General features: G+C 56.3%; 1 protein-coding gene across 2 annotated transcripts; it reads left to right on the top strand.

Moving 5' to 3' along the window:
• The first annotated feature begins 344 nt into the window (after positions 1–344).
• On the top strand, positions 345–14,423 carry CBX6 (chromobox 6). Of its 2 annotated transcripts, none has more exons than XM_082772782.1 (5): positions 345–451; positions 641–684; positions 832–897; positions 1,041–1,107; positions 7,982–14,423. In XM_082772782.1, the coding sequence occupies exons 1-5, from the start codon at positions 383–385 to the stop codon at positions 8,903–8,905; spliced, it is 1,170 nt and encodes a 389-aa protein (XP_082628908.1). In that variant the 5' UTR covers positions 345–382; the 3' UTR covers positions 8,906–14,423. The 2 variants fall into 2 exon arrangements, with proteins under 2 accessions (XP_082628908.1, XP_082628907.1); XM_082772781.1 differs by having other exon boundaries at positions 7,928–14,423.
• Positions 14,424–15,898: the final 1,475 nt, after the last annotated feature.

Here is a 15,898-nt window from a genome sequence, read left to right as displayed (position 1 = left end):
GAAACGAGGCCTTTTGCACTTTTCCCTCCCATTTTATTTTTTTACATTTTTTGATTCATTCCCCATTTTTTCCCCATCCTTCTGCACTTCGCATCGCTCCTTTTCGTACCAACCCCCCCCCCCCCGACCCCATTAACCCCCCCCCTTTCACAATTTATTTTTTTTTGGGGTGGGGGGGGAGGACGGGTCACGAGGGGGCGCGCGGGCGTGCGCGTCCCCGCCTTGGGGTTGGGGTTGGGGTTGGGATTGGGGCTGGGGGGGGGCGCATTGGGGGCGGTCGGAGCGGAGCGGAGCGGGGCGGAGCGGTGCAGGGGGGGGGCAGGCGGAGCGGGCGGGATTATTATGGGCTGTGGGCGCCGCCGCCGCCGCCGAGGAGCCCAAGATGGAGCTGTCTGCAGTGGGGGAGCGCGTCTTCGCCGCCGAGTCCATCATCAAGCGGCGCATCCGAAAGGTGCGGGGCCGCTATCGGGTGCTGGGGGGGGTTGTGGGGTGGGTGGGATGCTCCTCTGCCTGCTATGGGTCCTCCCCCGACCCGCTCTCACCTCCCTTTATCCCCCCTCCCCATCTTTTTTTTTTTTTTATTTATTATTTTTATTTTTTTTTACCCCCCCCTTCCCCTTCCCTCCCCCGTGTTTTTCAGGGGCGCATCGAGTACCTGGTGAAATGGAAGGGCTGGGCCATCAAGTGAGTGCAATGGGGCAGCGCCCCCCCCCCCCTTCCCTCCCCCCCCTCTCCCCGGGGGGGGGGGTTGCATGGGGTCTGGTAGGGGATCTATGGGGGTGCTGGGGGGCTCACCCCTTTTGCTCCTGTCTCGCCAACCCGCCCCGGCAGGTACAGCACCTGGGAGCCCGAGGAGAACATCCTGGACTCGCGCCTCATCGCCGCCTTCGAGCAGAAGTGAGTAGGGCCAGGCCCTGTAGGGTTACCCCAGCCGTGGGGTGCCGCAAGGGCGAGCGAGGCGGAAAGGGGGGGGGCGGCCGCGCGTCCCCCCACCGCCGGACCCCCTTCTAACTTCTCCTCCCCGCTTCGGCTCCCCAAAGGGAACGGGAACGGGAGCTGTACGGCCCCAAGAAGAGAGGACCGAAGCCCAAAACTTTTCTCCTGAAGGTAACTCTTATTTAAACAACTCGGGCCTAGCCCGCCGCCACCGCCACCACCGCCGGACCCCTGGCGGAGCCGTGCCCTTGGAAGCACCGCGCTTCCGCGCGCCCCGCTCGGGGCAGGGGGCAGGGAGGCACCCGCAGGGCTGTGCGTGGCGAGGCTGCGGTTCCCTGCTCCGGAATCCTTTCCTTTCCTTTCCTTTCCCCCCCTTCCTCCTTCCTTGCACGGCCTCCTGCTGCTGTCGCAGTAGCGAGCGAGCCTGCCCCGCTCCCCGCTGCCTCCAGCAGCCTCCTGCCACTTCGCAGCGCGCCGAGCGGCCGTGCCGGGGGTCCTGCCGCTTGCTGCTCGCGTTGCAGCGTCTGGGTGCTCCGCGGGAGCCGCGTGGTTTGATCCGTAAGCTGCAGGCTGGTTTGGTTTTGCTGTTGTTTTATTTTTTTGGGGGGGGTAAGGAATGTTTCTGCTGCGTGTAGGGTAGCAGCTGGAGCTGGCGGTGCCTCTCTGATAGACCCTGCGCCTTCGCGAGGAGGTATCGTTGTAGCAGCTCTGCCTTCTTGCAGGGAAGAATGACGAAGGGAGTCCTAGCGCAGCTCTCCCCTTACATTTTTTACTTATTTTTTTTAAATTCGGAAGCCTGGTAGCTGTGTGACATCTATGCGAGCTCTGTGGATTTATTAGTCCAAAGGAAAGCACTCCTTGCTTTCCTTCCTCCTCCCCCCCACAACCTCCCCCAACTATCTTGATCACAGACTTCAGATGAACGTAGAAGCACAATGCACCTTTGTATGATTAAGGCACATAAGGGAATTCAGAGCTTCCCTGGTTTCGATCCAGTGCGAAGCCCTGGGACGGCCAGAGCGGACCGTGTAGCGAGGTGTCTCCATCACCCAGGCAGTCTGTGGCTTTGAGCAAGTCGTTTAGCCTTTGTGCATGCTTCCCCATCTGTGAAACAGGTTAATGCTCTCCTCTTGCTGACAGCAGCAGGAGCTTTACTTAAGTTAGTGTAGCACTTGAACTGAATGAGCACTGGGAACAACCAGGGGTAGGGTGTCACCTCTGCTCCGCTGTGAGAGCGCGTAACGTAGGAGAAATGCAGCAACGGGCGGATTCTGATGCCCTGAGTAAAACCCAGGGGACAGTGGTAATCCTCCGAAAGTCCTGGTGCCAGATCTGTCCTCCTTCTCTTCTGTCCTCCGTTCGCCTCTTCTGCTGCTCACAGTTTTTCAGTCTGCAGACACAGAAACGCCAAACGTAAGCGATCGGTACCACCTCTTCATCTGTGTACAGGGAAACTGGACTAGTTGGTTTTTCTCTTTCTGGCAGTCATGCATTAAATGAAACCCTAGTGTGTAGGGATCCAACAATGCAGAGGGAAGCTTAAAGGGAAACCGCTGGCTTAAAATAGGTCTCTGCTTGAATTAAAAAATGCTGGTATTTGTAACACCTGGCATTGTTCGGTGGTAGAAGAGTGTCTTCCTTCTTTGTTTATTCTGTGCTTTTGACTTTACCGTGTCTAATCAGTTTATTTTCTTTTGATTCTGAACGTGTTACGGCAAAATCCGTTGCCAATTTTTTGTTCTCAGTCAAACAAACAAACAAAAAAACAACCACAAAAAAAAAAAAAAAAGCGAGGGAAAAGAAAACAACAAAAACCCACTCATTCCTCCTCTTCTCCCCCTTGCTCTTTAAAACCTCCCAAACTTGGAACCTGAATTATTCAACAGCATCCTTTGAATCACATCCCTGACACGTTTCCGTGGCACATCTTCCCTCTGCCAGCTTCTCAAATGTTACCGAAAACCCGTAGGTTTGTGTAACTGCTAGGTTTGGTACTTCGGAGAAGGTGGGCCGAGATGAGGGGGAAGACGTGCTCTCCTGAAGGCTGCTGCCCGCTTGGGCAGGGCAGGGCAGAGCCCCGTCGCTCTCACTCCGTTTGCAGCTTGGAGAGACGGAGCTGGTGAAGCTGCCGGTGCTCCAATTTGCCGTTTTCTGCGACTTTTGATCCTGCCTTAAAAAAAAAAACAACACCCCGGGCCAGGCAGCGAGAAGTAACCGCGTCTCAGCCAGCTCCATCTCAACTTGTTGGAGCTCTGTTCAGGCAAACCTTGAGCAGCTAGAGGAGCAGCTGGGACCGGCACACGAATCAGCAGGTCGTGTTCGCTCCCCGTGCGGCTCGGTCAAAGCTTCTGACCTGCTGAAGATGCAGGCGTGGCCTCTGATAACGCCGCGGGACGAGCGGGACTCGGCTCTGCCTCGCGCATCGCCAGCGACCTTTGTGGCTCTCGGCTGCGGGATCTCTTGCCAGTGAGAATTTCGGAAGCAGAGGGAGAAATTTGACTCTCGCTTCCCGGAGGGAGCCTTTGGGGTTGGCAGTTAGAACAATATTCTTTTTGATCTGCTGGCTGAGCAGATTAGGCCTGGATGGAGTGACGTTCAAGTCGGAGCCTGGCCTAGGACTGCTATGGCCGACTGGGCTGCCCTCGGCTCGGTGTCTTGCTAGCATCTTCCGTGTGTGTCAGTGCTTGAACTTGGTCTTTTGAGCCTCCAGGAAGGCGTGGAAATACGTGCTCTGGTACACCCTTGTCCCCTGGCCTGCGTGGGTGTTTTAGGTTGCAGGTGGGGATAGGTTTATCCAGGGATTAGTTGTCGAAAGCTGCAGACAGGCACCCGGAGGGGTTTGCAGAAAGCGTTGCAGCAGGTTAGAGGCCCACGCCTTGGGAAAAGCTCTGAAAAGCTGCATCTTCAGCCACCTGCTGCCTTTCTGAGCCAGGCTCTGGTTGCAGAGAGCTGCACAACGCTTGCCCTTTCGACCAGCTTGCAAAGGGAAACCACGGGCTGGGCTCTGCGGGGCCGCTACTGAGATGGCCGGCCCCGTAAGGGACCCCTGCGAATTCCAACAGCAGAGTTTTTGGGCAGGAAATGGGTCTTTATCCTCTGCGTACTAGGGGCAAACTTTCCCACAGCTGAGATCAAGCTTGGCGGGAGGCTGTAATTCTTGGGAGGCTCCTGGTATGCTGCGAGCTTTGTGCCTGGGAAGCAGAGCCCCCGGTCTGAAACGGGCAGCGCGGCGCGTGAAGCTCGAACCCTCCTGCTTCTTTGGCAGAAGCCTTCCTTGAGGACAGGTCCTTCAGCTTGAGGGTGGAGGGGCTGCTTGTGCAAGGTTAGAGAGAGGCACGAACCTCTCGTGCACGCCGTGGTGATCTTCCTCTTCCCCCCTGCTTGGTTTGCTCTTTATGCTTTGCTTTTCCCTCGGCGCGCCGCTGTGAGGAATGCAAAACTCACCAGCTAATCTAATAAAGTCTAGCGCGTGCTATTAAGAGCCAGAGCCCGGTCTCCAGGCTCAGTGGGTGGCTAGCAAAGACTCCCCTCCGGGGTGGCTGGAAATACACTGAGGGGAAAAAGGCTGGAGGAGGTTAATAGGGAGAGACCAGTAACCGAGAGCAGGGCGAAGGAGGGGGGGGCCGAAGGGGCAGAGCAGCGCGTTGTTCTGTCACTTCGCCCTTCCTTGAACTCTGAAGTTGGAGCTGGCTTTCTTTTGATCTCCTCCCCGTTCGTAAATTATCCCCGAGTGGTTTGAAAGCAGCCTGTTCCCCCTTTGTAGCATTTTGTTCCCCATCCAGGAGGGAAACTTTGGTTTATGGCGGGGTTGCTTGGGAGAGCTGTGCTCTGAACTGGCTTGCCGTCGCCTTGCCGCTTGGAAGGCTGCAGAAGAAAAAGGGCAATAAAAAGGCAGAATGGCAGCCAGAAAGGGGAAAGAGGAGCTCTTGCAAGTGCCGTTTGGAACAAGGACTGTGGGAATGCAGGTGGAGAATAAAAGACAAAGCAGAACCAGTAATGGGCGAGAGAGTAGCGCTGCTGTGGCGCGGCGGTGCTACGGGAAATCACTCGATCTTGAAATAATTAACGAGAAATCTGTTGCCTTGCAATCTGGAAGGAAAACAAAACAAAACAAAAAAAAAAAAAGGACCTTGCGAAGGTTTTGATACAAATCAGGTAAGCAGGCCTTCCCAAAGCACGTGTCGGTGTACGTGCTTGTGCGCCTCAGCGCGTTAAGGGAATGAATGAACAAATATGCTCGCTGGGCCTCAAGGGACGTTTATTCAGAAATAGTAGGGAACAAGGGAGATAATACGAGCTCCCAGAGGCAATGGGAAAGAGCTGTACAAGCTAAATAAAGGTGATACATATCCCAAAAGGGAAGCGGGGGGAAGGGAAGTGATCCTAGCAATTGCCTGGCTCTCGTGACAGAGCACTGCAGCAAGCCTCCAGAAGCTGCCTCCTGATGTAGGCTGAGCTGTAAGCCGAGAGCGAATTACTTCATGGCCGTGCTGAGCACTCCTTCAGCGGTGAGCAAACCCTGCGGGTGCAAACAGCCAGCCCCAGCGAGGTAGTTCCCATTTTGGAAGAGTTCTGGGTGGAGTAATGACCCGGTGAGGTGGCCAAGAGGATGGAACAGGTTTGTTGTCAAAGCCTCGGTGCTGGTACAGCTCTCAAGCGTGGTAGAGCAACACACCTGTAGCAGGGAGAGGTATGTTTCCAGCAGCTAAACCTGCATGCGGAGTCTCCTGGAAACGGCAGGTGCACATTGCCTGAAGTTGGAAGCAAGAGAAGGAAATGACCGAGCCCCGAAAACACCCTGTGCTCTGCAGGGAAGGGACCGGAGGTCGTGAAGTCGATGCCTGAATAAACCTGATCCTGCACTAGGAATACGGAGCTTCGTGAGTGAGAGAGAGCTGTGGGGGTTGGTCTTAGATAAAGCACCCGATACTATTTTTTTCTTGAAACCTTACCTGGAGAAACAAGCTGAAGGTAACCTGCAGATTTGCATATTGTTCTGTGGAAGTGGTGTTGAAGCTGAGCGCTGGGAGCAGCAGCGGAGCAGCTGGGGAGCTCCCTGCTTACCCTGTCTCTAAAGAGTTTGGCCAAGGAGGTCAACGGATCATGCAGTCTGCGTGGAGAGCACCAAAACGGGAATTTAATGAATGCAGAGAGCTGAAACGTGAGTTGGAGGCAGCTTCAGCCTTGAAGAAGTGCCCCAGAAGTTACTGGAAATGCAGACACATAGTAAATGAAGGAGACCTGGTTGTTGTGGCACACTGGGAGAGTCGTAGGCATGGAGCAGTGCCGGGTGCTAGCTGCTCCGTAAGCACCAAGCAAAGGCAGATCTCTGTCAGGACAGGGTGGGAGCTGATTGATGTGCACAGGCAGAAAATGGGACAGCAGTAGGACTTCAGAAGTGGCCAGCAGTGACGCTCCCCCTGTCATGGGAGTCTCCACATCATGAGTGGTTGGGGTAGGAGCACGGAGAGTTGAGGCAAGGGGCAGGGGATTCATCCGGAGCTGCTGCTGTGCTCCAGCCTGTTGGATGCCTGAGACAGAACTGTGTCTGTCCCTTTTCTGAACCGTTTTGGGCGTGGGGTGATGCGTGAGGCTGAATCCCCGCCGCAGGCGAACCTTCAGTCTGCATTTTCACATACGCCAGGGGAAGGAGGCCTCATCCTTGCACTCCTTTTACAGCCAGGATGTAAGGAGAACTGCAGGGAACAACCCAGCCTTAGCCAGGGAGGAACAAAATGTCTTCACGTCCCCGCTCCCTCCTCGTTCAAGGTCTGTGCTTCTTGTTGGGCCCTCGGTGGGAGGCGAGGGGCACGAGGTGACGGCAGAGCTCTCTGGGGCCGCGGGCCCAGGGCTCTGAGCTCATTGTGCAAGAGCAGGCCTGGGCCCCTCGCTTAGATCTGTTAGATTGCTGCCTTTACAAGAACATTTTTTTTTTTTTTCCCCAGGCGTTTCTTCGGTAGGAGGCACAGCCTGCAGGGCGACAAAGGAGATGGTGTTGGAGTGCTTAAGCTCTCAGCTGGCAGGCGGCCATCCCGAGCTTGGCTTGCGTGAGGGGGCAAGCGGAGAGAAAAAGTTGGGGAAGCAAAGCAGCTGCCTCGTAGCACTGCAGTTCTGGTTGTGCCCACGAGATGGGGAAAGCTGCTCGCTAGACGGGTAACGGGAGAGGGGGCTCGCCCCATTAAACTGAGGATGGGGTTGGAATTGCTCCCGTCTCTCAGATTTGTGAACCAGGTTGCTGTCTCCGAGGGACAGAAGAGCTTGGAAGTCTTGTTCCTCTGCCCTGGCTCTTGGGGGGCTGGCACCAAGCAGTTAAGGCAGTGTTGCTCCTGCTGTTTCAATAACAGCCTTTAAAAGGTTCGGTGTTCAAAAGGGTGAAGCAGTGGCTTCCTCGGAGATGCAGTTAAACTTCACTCGATCTCCAGCTCACCTCATCTCCGGCTTTGAACATCGGACCTTGCTCACCCAGCAGAACAGGGCTCAGCAGCCTGCCTGTGGTCTCTCGTTAAAAATTAAGCTTCGGGTCTCCGTGTTTCTTGTGCTTAGCAAAGACAACTTCCATCAGACCACCCGCACCCACCTTCATCTTTGTTTTTCAAGACCTACTGTGCCTAGTGGAAGAGCAGATATGTCTTGTTGGGAGGGAGAAAAGCAAACTGCATGTGGTATTTTTGGCCTCCCCCTCATCTCTTGCTCATTCCCAGAGGACAGGGGAATGAGCCCCCTCTCTTGAGACTGGATTTCAGTTTGGGACGCTCCCTCAGTGCCAGGCTGGGGACAGAACTGGCAGTCTGGCACTGAAAGTGGGAGCTCCCGCCAACAGAGCTGCGTTTTTGGGGCCCAGATCACCAGTGGGTTCGAGGAGAGGTGGCGTGGCTGTGTGGTTGTCGTGTTTGTGACATGGCATTGCTGTTCCGCACCCGGCTTGAGATGTGGCTGCATGTAGGCTACCTCTCTGACCCTGTTTTTTTTTTCTCTCTCCCCACCACCGCAGGCTCGGGCCCAGGCGGAGGCCCTCCACATTGGGGATGTACACTTTTCTGTCAAGCCCGGTTCTAGCACCTCGTCTCCCAAGCTCCACTCCAGCGCCGCGGTGCACCGGCTCAAGAAAGACATCCGGCGGTGCCACCGCATGTCCCGCCGCCCTCTGCCTCGCCCGGACCCCCAGAACGGGGGGAGCGTGGGCGGCGGGGCCGGCATCCGTCCCCCCGTCTCGCCCTTCTCGGAGACCGTCCGCATCATTAACCGCAAGGTGAAGCCCCGCGAGCCCAAGCGCAGCCGCATCATCCTCAACCTCAAAGTCATTGACAAAGGCGGCAAGCCGGCCAACGGCACCGGTGCCCTGGCTCGGCCCAAGATCCCCTCCCGAAACCGTGTCATCGGCAAGAGCAAAAAGTTCAGCGAGAGCGTCCTCCGCACCCAGATCCGCCACATGAAGTTCGGCGGCTTCTCGCTCTACAACAAGCCCTCCGCCGCGCCCGCCCCCTCCCTGGAAGGCAAAGGGGAGGCCGAAGGCTCCCAGGCGGCCTCCTGCGGGCTCATGATGGGCTCCACCCCGTACGACGCCCCCAGCTCCAGCTCCTCTGGCTGCCCCTCGCCCGCCCCCCACTCCTCGTCCGACCCAGATGATTCCCCTCCCAAGCTGCTCCCCGAGACCCTCAGCCCGGCCGTCCCCGACTGGCGCGAGTCCGAGGTCCTCGACCTCTCCATCCCACCCGAGTCGGCGGCCACCAGCAAGCGTCCCCCCCCGGGGGGCTGCGGCGGGGGGCAGACGCCTTCCTTGTCCCTTTCTTCTTCCGAGCCGGAGCAGGAGGCCGGCGACTGGCGTCCCGAGATGTCCCCTTGCTCTAACGTGGTGGTCACGGATGTCACCAGCAACCTCCTCACCGTCACCATCAAGGAGTTCTGCAACGCCGAGGATTTCGAGAAGGTGGCGGCGGCGGCGGGCGGCGGGGGAGGCGGCAGCAAGTGAGCGAGCCAGGTCCCCCCCCTGCTGCGGGGGGCCGTGGGGGGAGCTCTCCCTGCGAGAAGTCGTGGTGTGAATGGCTGTCCTTGGTTCTCTCCTTCTCCCCTGCGCTGTCCCTCGTCCCTCACCGCTGCCCTTCCTCCTCCTCCTCCTCCTCTTCCTCCTCCCTGCCTGCCCGGAGGCTGGAGGGGGGGGGAGCAGGAGGCGGCAGTGGGGCTGGCGAGTGGTTGTTTGTCCTTGAGTGTGGTGTTGTCCAACCGGCGGCGGAGCCTTTGGGCCGCTCTTCCCCCTCCTCCCCCTTCCATCTTCGACAAAAACCGCAGAGGAGCTCCAGAGCCTTGAGGGGCGGACGGGAGAGGACTGGAGCCCCCACCCCATGAGCCTTCCCCCCTCACGGTGCATGCAGTCTCTTCCATCCCTCTATTTCCCCACCACCACCACGCCGACCCTACAGTCCTCGCCCTCCTTGGCCCGCCGCCTGGAGCCGCCATCTCCCACGGTGCTGCTGCTCCAGGCCCCCCGGGGCAAGGAGGAGAGGGGCGTGAGGTGCCTGCAAGGTGCTGGGGACGAAGCTGGGGCCGTGGGGCCGCCCCACACCACAAACCGTCCCACGTCGGCTTCCCCTTCCCTCCAACTATTGGTGCTACCTTGGCAGTTGGCCGGCCGCTTTCAGGTGGCCCGCGCCCTCCTCTTCCTCCTCCTCCTCCTCCTCCTGCATCTTCCGCCTTGCTCAGCCTTGCAGGGGGGAGAGGGAGGAGAAAGAGGAGCCTGCTTCCAGCCAGATCTTCCTCCTGGCCTTCAGCACTTGCACTTGCTTGGGGGAGAGGGCATGAGATGTCCTGTCCCCCCCCGGCCTTTCTGTGGTGGGAGCGGGGCTGAGGCCGTACGTCCGTCCCACAGCCGGGGAAGAGGGCTCCCCACTGCCCTTTCGGGATCTGAAAGGGCCCGTACAACTGTCACCCAAAGGTGCTGACAAGAAATAACTGTCTCTCTCGCATCAGAAGCACGCGTGTGCTGGTCCTCTCCCCTGAGAGCACCCCTGGGTCGATCCACAAATCCCTTCTCTTTGTCCCTCGCTGGCCCTCCTTTTCCTCATGGCTCCCTCTTGCCCCGACCGCCCTTGTTCATGTCCAGAACAGGCTCTCTCCTTCTCCTGCCTCTTCTGGCATGCTGGGCTCCGTGTCAGCGGTGGGCATCAGGGTGAGGTGCTGCTCCTTTTCTCCCCTTTCTCCCCCTTCTTGCATGTGGCAAGGCAAAGAGGTGCCGATGGATCGACACAGCCTCGCCTCTCAGCCCCGTCCCCATCCCTGGGATGGGGCCAAGGGGTTTTACCTCTACCTACATGGTGCAGAGGTGGAAAAGGGTGGAGGAAGGGGATTCCCTTCTGCTCGGGAGCTTCCCCCCTTGGCACCCCTCTTCCTTTTCCTCTCCTTTAAGAGCTCAGTGGAGGCTTTGGGGATGCGGTCGCATTCACAGCTGAAGCTTAGGGGCAGGGAGAAAGAGACTTCCCCGATCCATTCACCCAGCTAAGGCTTCCTATAACTCGTTGGACTCGTGTGCGTGTCTGTATTAATACCTGCCTGTATTCTTTGTGTCTTTACTTTGGCATCTTTTCCTGTGCCTGGCACACCCGGGGATCCCTTATTTTAGCATAGCCTATCCGTGCGACTGCAGCTTCGAAGCTTGTACCTAGAGGGAAAAGCTCTTCGGGAAATAGCAAGGAGATATTTCTCTTCTTCCCCCTTCTAAACAACAACTATAACAACAAAAAAAAAAATCAACTATTTGGAGGCTGCAGGATAAGAGGAGCTTCTTCGTAGGGTGGATGCAAACCGGCCAGTCACTTTAGGTCGTTCAGTTGCTGTTTGGTGTGCGTGTGGTGATGTGTTTCGTTTCGTGGTAATGAGGTCCTGAAAAAACAAAAACAAAAACAAAACAAAAAACGCAAACCGAAGCGTTTAAGTGGGAGATAAAAAGGGAACTTTAATAGGAAACTCTTGATGTGTTTTGGCCAAGGTGTGTTCGCTTGGCAGAATCCTTTTCCCCAGTGTCTCTTGTGCGGTGTTCTGTGGGGGCGAGGGGGCAGGAGTTGTTTAACTGAAGGGTTTTTGCCTCTCTCCAGAGTGACAAGCGAAGGGGACTGTCTGTGAAGAGCAAAACAGTGGGGTCGTTGTAGGGCTACTCCGCGAGGACCTTCTTCCTGTGGTGAGGAGACGGGGGGGCTTGTTGTGGCAGAGGAACTCATGGTAGATCCTCTGGAGGAAGAAAGGAGTACGATGAAAGGAGTACGATCCGGCTTGCAGACACAGCTCGGCCGCTTGCGTGACGCATCCCCCCCCCGGGGGGTCACCAGGTGGGACCCAAACCCTGAACCTCTGGATCTGAAACAAAGATCCCGTGCTCTTTTCGGGTTAGGTCGGCTAACCCGAAGGCAGCAGCAGCCTCAAAAGTTCCCTCAGGTGGACGAGCCGCTTGGGGCTGAGCAACTGACCCTCGGATTCACGTGGGTCGCGCTCCCCCTCCGAAATTTTTGCCCATGCTCCGCAACGGGGATGGGAGGAAAAGATCTCCCCGTGCCCTTTAGGAAAGGGCAGGGGGTGGAGGGAGGAGTTTATCTGAAAGTATCCCCTTCCCTTCCCCGTAAGCCCTAGGAAAACAAAAAAAACAAAAACAGGGAGGTAATTCTCTGTGTCTGTGCCATGTTTGTTCTCTTGTTGTTGTGTTTTTAGAGGAGATTTTATGATGGAGTGGAAAAAGTGAAATGATTAGTTTTGCATAAAAAAAAAGAAAAGCTTAAAAAAAATTTCTACAGGGAGAGAGAGAGCGCGAGAGAGCGAGCGAGAGAGAGAGTTTAAAAATGACTAATAAATGCAGTGATTGCACAAACTGTAGTGGTTTTAGACGGTCCTTAGAGAAAAGAGTATTTTGTAGTATCGAAGCATGTGTGTCTGGGATGGTGTTTGGCTTGCTTGAACTGGAGGGAAAGGCATCCTTGGGACTGAGCAGCCGTCTCCTAGCTGAAAAAGGCAAGTTGCGTGTTGGAGGAACCCCTGTCTGCAAACCCTGCCCGTCCTTGCCTCCCGAGTGTCGGAGTGAGTTCCCTTCCCTCCCATCCCTCTCCTGTGAGCTAAGGTGGAGTCTCCAAATGGTTTTTCCCGGCCTTCAGCCAGGGCCGGCCCTCGTTCTGCCCGAGCCTTGGGGCCAGGCCCGCAACACGGAAACAGTTGACTTGACTTTGCATGCACAGCAAGCTGCTAGATTTGGGGTGGGCATGTACCTTTCCTGCCAAATCGCCGTCTCTCCTCTCCCTCCCCCCGAGGATTAAGCCCAGCGGGGGCTCACCTCCCGGCACGCAGACTCGCCTCTCCTCCTTTTAGGGTCTCTGAGCCACCAGAGGTTGGTGTCTGAACAGAAGGTGGCAGGCAGGGGACGCCAGGACAGTTCTCTGCCTGGACTTCTCTGGTGCCCTGGGCTCGGCGAGGGATGTACCGACGCCTCCCGCAGCCCCTGCTGTCCTCGGGAGCTTCCTCTTCTCTCTCCCTCCCTACCCGTCGAGGTCTCTCAGTGCTTCCCGCAGCCTCCCGTCTCGTGCTCTCCTCCCTCCTGGCCGAGCAGAGCGTGAAGCCGATGAGATGCGAGCTCCTTTCGGGGTGGAAAACAGAGAAAAAAACAGGCTGTGGTGAGCAGGCCCGGCTGTGGTGAGCCACGACTTGAGTTCTGTTTTCGGAGGAGCGTTCCTCCCCATACCGATGTTCCCAGGGAGGTTTCTGAAATAACCATAACGAAATAACGAAACCCAGTCCTGCTCTTTACCAGGTAGGAGCTGTCTCTGAGCTGAGTCTTCCTAGGGATTTCACTCCCTTTCCCGGCCCCTCTTTGTAGAGGAGGTTTCGGCAGCTGCCTGGAGGCGACCACCTTTTTGGGGGCCTCCTGGCAGAAGAGGAAAAGCTTTCTCTGGGCTCTGCCGTGCTGGGGGTGCTGTCCCAAGTCCCCCCCGCTTCTGCCCGGTCTGGGCCGTGGCATTAGTGAGATGGCTTGGGAGCAGATCTTTCTCCCCAGGGAGGTGTGACAAACCTGGAGCGCGTGTCTGGCTAAGTGCTTGTTTGTTTTTTTTTCCCCCCTCGCCTCCTTCCCCCCCCCTTCTGACAAGACCTTTTTCCTCCTTGCCTGGCGCATCCTTTTACTCCAATGTCGCTTGCTTTCGCTGCATCTTTCAATCGCCCAATAATCGTGCAAGAGCTGGGATCTTATTTTACTTTTTTTTATCTAGAAATATCCGAAGATCAAAGGAATGCCCCCTCCCCTCTGCCACCAGCCCGTCCCGTCCCGCTCCGTGCGGCGAGCCCAAAGCGCCCTCTGTCCTGGCTGCCGGGCTTAAAAAGCTGCCACAGGGCTTCGAGTTCTTCTTCTTTTCTTCACATTTCTCCTTCCAGCAGCAAAAGGCGCTGTTCTTGGTCTGCCCGTGGGAGACCAGGCTGTCTCCAGCAGCTCTTCTGTCCCTTCCAGCCTCTGCACGGTGCGAAATGGAGCCTCTGCGGGGCTGTCCCCGGGTCAGGGTCCCTCTGAGGGGTTTTCCTCGAACCCCTGTCCCTCCAATGGTGCCGGGGATGGAGGATTGGAAAGCACAGAGCAGGAGCTCCGATGTGCCACGTGGAGGAAACCAAGTGATGGAAGGGCAGCTGGACACGGTCAGCGCGACACCAGCCTCGGGAGCAGCTGGAAAAATCCGTCTTGCAGGGAAAGAAGGGGCACGGTCAGGACGAGCCCCTGCAGAGACAGCTCCCAGCAGAGCCCTGGCTCTCGTGGCTTTGTTCCGAGCTTTGTGGGGCTCTGGCTTTGCCCTGGTATATAGGGCCTGAGGCTGCCCCTCAGGCAGAGCAGAGGCAGGTAGGTTCTCCTCGGCAGGTAGGTGGCCGAAGGGGCCAGCCCGCTGCAGACGTGGCCTTAGGTCAAGTTCTCAAACAGAATAAAAAATAAATAAAAATTGGCCGTGATGACTCGTGTTAGGAAGAAGTCATCATACCCGTGCCCCCCTTCTTGCCCCTGTTAGCTTGGTTTGCTGTCCTCCCCTCCTTCCCCCTCTCCCCCGCCGTGAAGCCTTGTTTGCTCCTCAAGAACGGAGGACTCTCTCTCTTACTTTGGGATTTTTTTGGTTTCGTTTGTTTCCCTTTTGGGTAGAAAGTCATCCAGTGGTGGTGGAGGACAGGGGCCTGCCTCATCTGTTTCTTCCTTTCACCTTCCCCAGTGCCAAGCTTAGGCTCGAATCCTGCAGGTTCCTGCAACTCTTCCAACGCCGAGCAGGCCGAGGTTGCCCCACTGAGCTCTGTGGTACTCGGGTGCTTCAGATCCTGCCTGCGCTTGAGTTTTGGCAGCACCAGAGCCTTACTCCTTCTCTTAGAGAAGGGCAGAATGAACTCCTAGAGTGCTGGTGGTTCTGGTGCACCCCATCTGTCCCTTCATTTCCCCCTCACTTGGCATACAGAGTGAAGGCGTTCATTTTTTTTTTTTTTTAATTTAAAACAAACCTAAATATGTATCTTGTAATTTTTTTTATTATTTTGAAAAAAAAAATTGCATTTAAGAATTGTGCACGGATGAATTGTATATCTATATATTTTTTTTTTTGTCTTGCATTTTTCATTTTAAATAGTGTTTGCTTTTGTTCTGTTTTCGTTTTTTTCTTTTCTTTTTCTTTTTTTTTTTTTTTTTTTTTGGTGTTTTGTTTTGTTTTTAATCCAGTTCCCAGCTGGCTAAACTCTGTCTAGAGCGGATGGGTGGGAGGCACAGCCGCCGGAGGGGCGATTGAATCGCCCCTTCCCCTGGCGCTTCCCGCAAAGAAAAACTGGTTTGCTCCAGGTTTTGGGGGTGGGGGTTGTGCTAATTACTCTTGTATTCTTGTACATTTTGTTCTTTCTGCTGCTCTTGAATATTGTATCAATGCCAGAAATGGGGAGTTAAAAAAGAAAAAAAAAAAAAAAAAAGGAAAAAAAAAATTAACCCCAATAAATTGTTACATTCCAAATGTGGTTGTTGTTCTTGGGGAGGGGTTGTGATGGGGTCTGGGGGGGAGGTGGGATGGGGGCAACGGGGACTGCCTGCTCTGTTCTGAGCTGTGATGGGGAAAGGGGGTGGTTTGGGGCAACGAGGGCTGGAAGGGGAGAACCATGGTGAGAAGCGTGGCGACTTCACACTTTCTGGGTAGTTTCTAGGCACAGCCAGTGCCTGGCACCCTCTGAGGCGACCATTGACCCCAAATTCCCTTAATGCTATTGTTCCCTGACGTGACTCGAGTCTTGTCCAGAGGGTGCCACCTTGGGGAACATCTCCAGCATCCGCGGCTCACAAAGTCCTGGGACTGTCCTCTCCAGAAACGTTGTATTTTTAGCAGAGATCGCTGCCTGCCAAAGCAGAGCACAGCCAAAGATTTTGTGCTGCTCGTGCCAGGCTCACCTCAACCCCACTGAATGCCAAAAAACAACAACAGTGGGGGCATCCTGGGGCAGCTCTTTCGCCTCCTCCTGCCGATGAAGTCGTCTTAGCCACGTTTTTTTGGAGCAGGAAGAGGGATGGAGAGGTGGATGCCAGGCTGGATGGTACACACGGACATTGGTGAGGTTGTGCCTGAGCGTGCCGGCTCAGACAGCCCTAATTATGGGGTGGGATGACAGGAGACACATTTATTGGGATGTGAGACCTGAAAATAAGGGCAGCCGGGCTGGAAGGGGGTTGGTGTGCCGTGCAGCCCTTGCGGATCCCCAGGCGAGACGGGCTGAAGGCTTGGCAGGAGCCAAGCTGGGGCAGGATGCTCACCTGAGCATCACCCCCTTCCCTTTTTTTTTTCCCTTTTTTTCCCCATTTTTTCTCGGTGCTGCTTTTTTGGGGGGGGGCTTCGGGGCTCGGAGCCGCCCCGGGGCGGGCCGGGGGGGGGCGTGCGGCACCGCCCGGCGCATATAAAGGCGGCGCCACGGGGCCCCGGCGCCGGTGCCGCTGCCATCCATC

Source organism: Aythya marila (genome assembly GCF_965140915.1).
Source record: "Aythya marila genome assembly, chromosome: 1".
Lineage (NCBI taxonomy): Eukaryota > Metazoa > Chordata > Aves > Anseriformes > Anatidae > Aythya > Aythya marila.
Note: the sequence above shows the minus strand (reverse complement) of the source record. Positions and strands in the feature narration are given on the sequence as shown.

Bases quoted from the DNA above. Each gene is read 5' to 3' on its own strand.
- CBX6 (XM_082772781.1), top strand. From the start codon at position 383: ATGGAGCTGTCTGCAGTGGGGGAGCGCGTCTTCGCCGCCGAGTCCATC. The intron at 452-640 runs GTGCGGGGCCGC...CGTGTTTTTCAG, and splicing joins TCAAGCGGCGCATCCGAAAG to GGGCGCATCGAGTACCTGGT. The intron at 1,108-7,927 runs GTAACTCTTATT...CCACCACCGCAG, and splicing joins CCAAAACTTTTCTCCTGAAG to GCTCGGGCCCAGGCGGAGGC.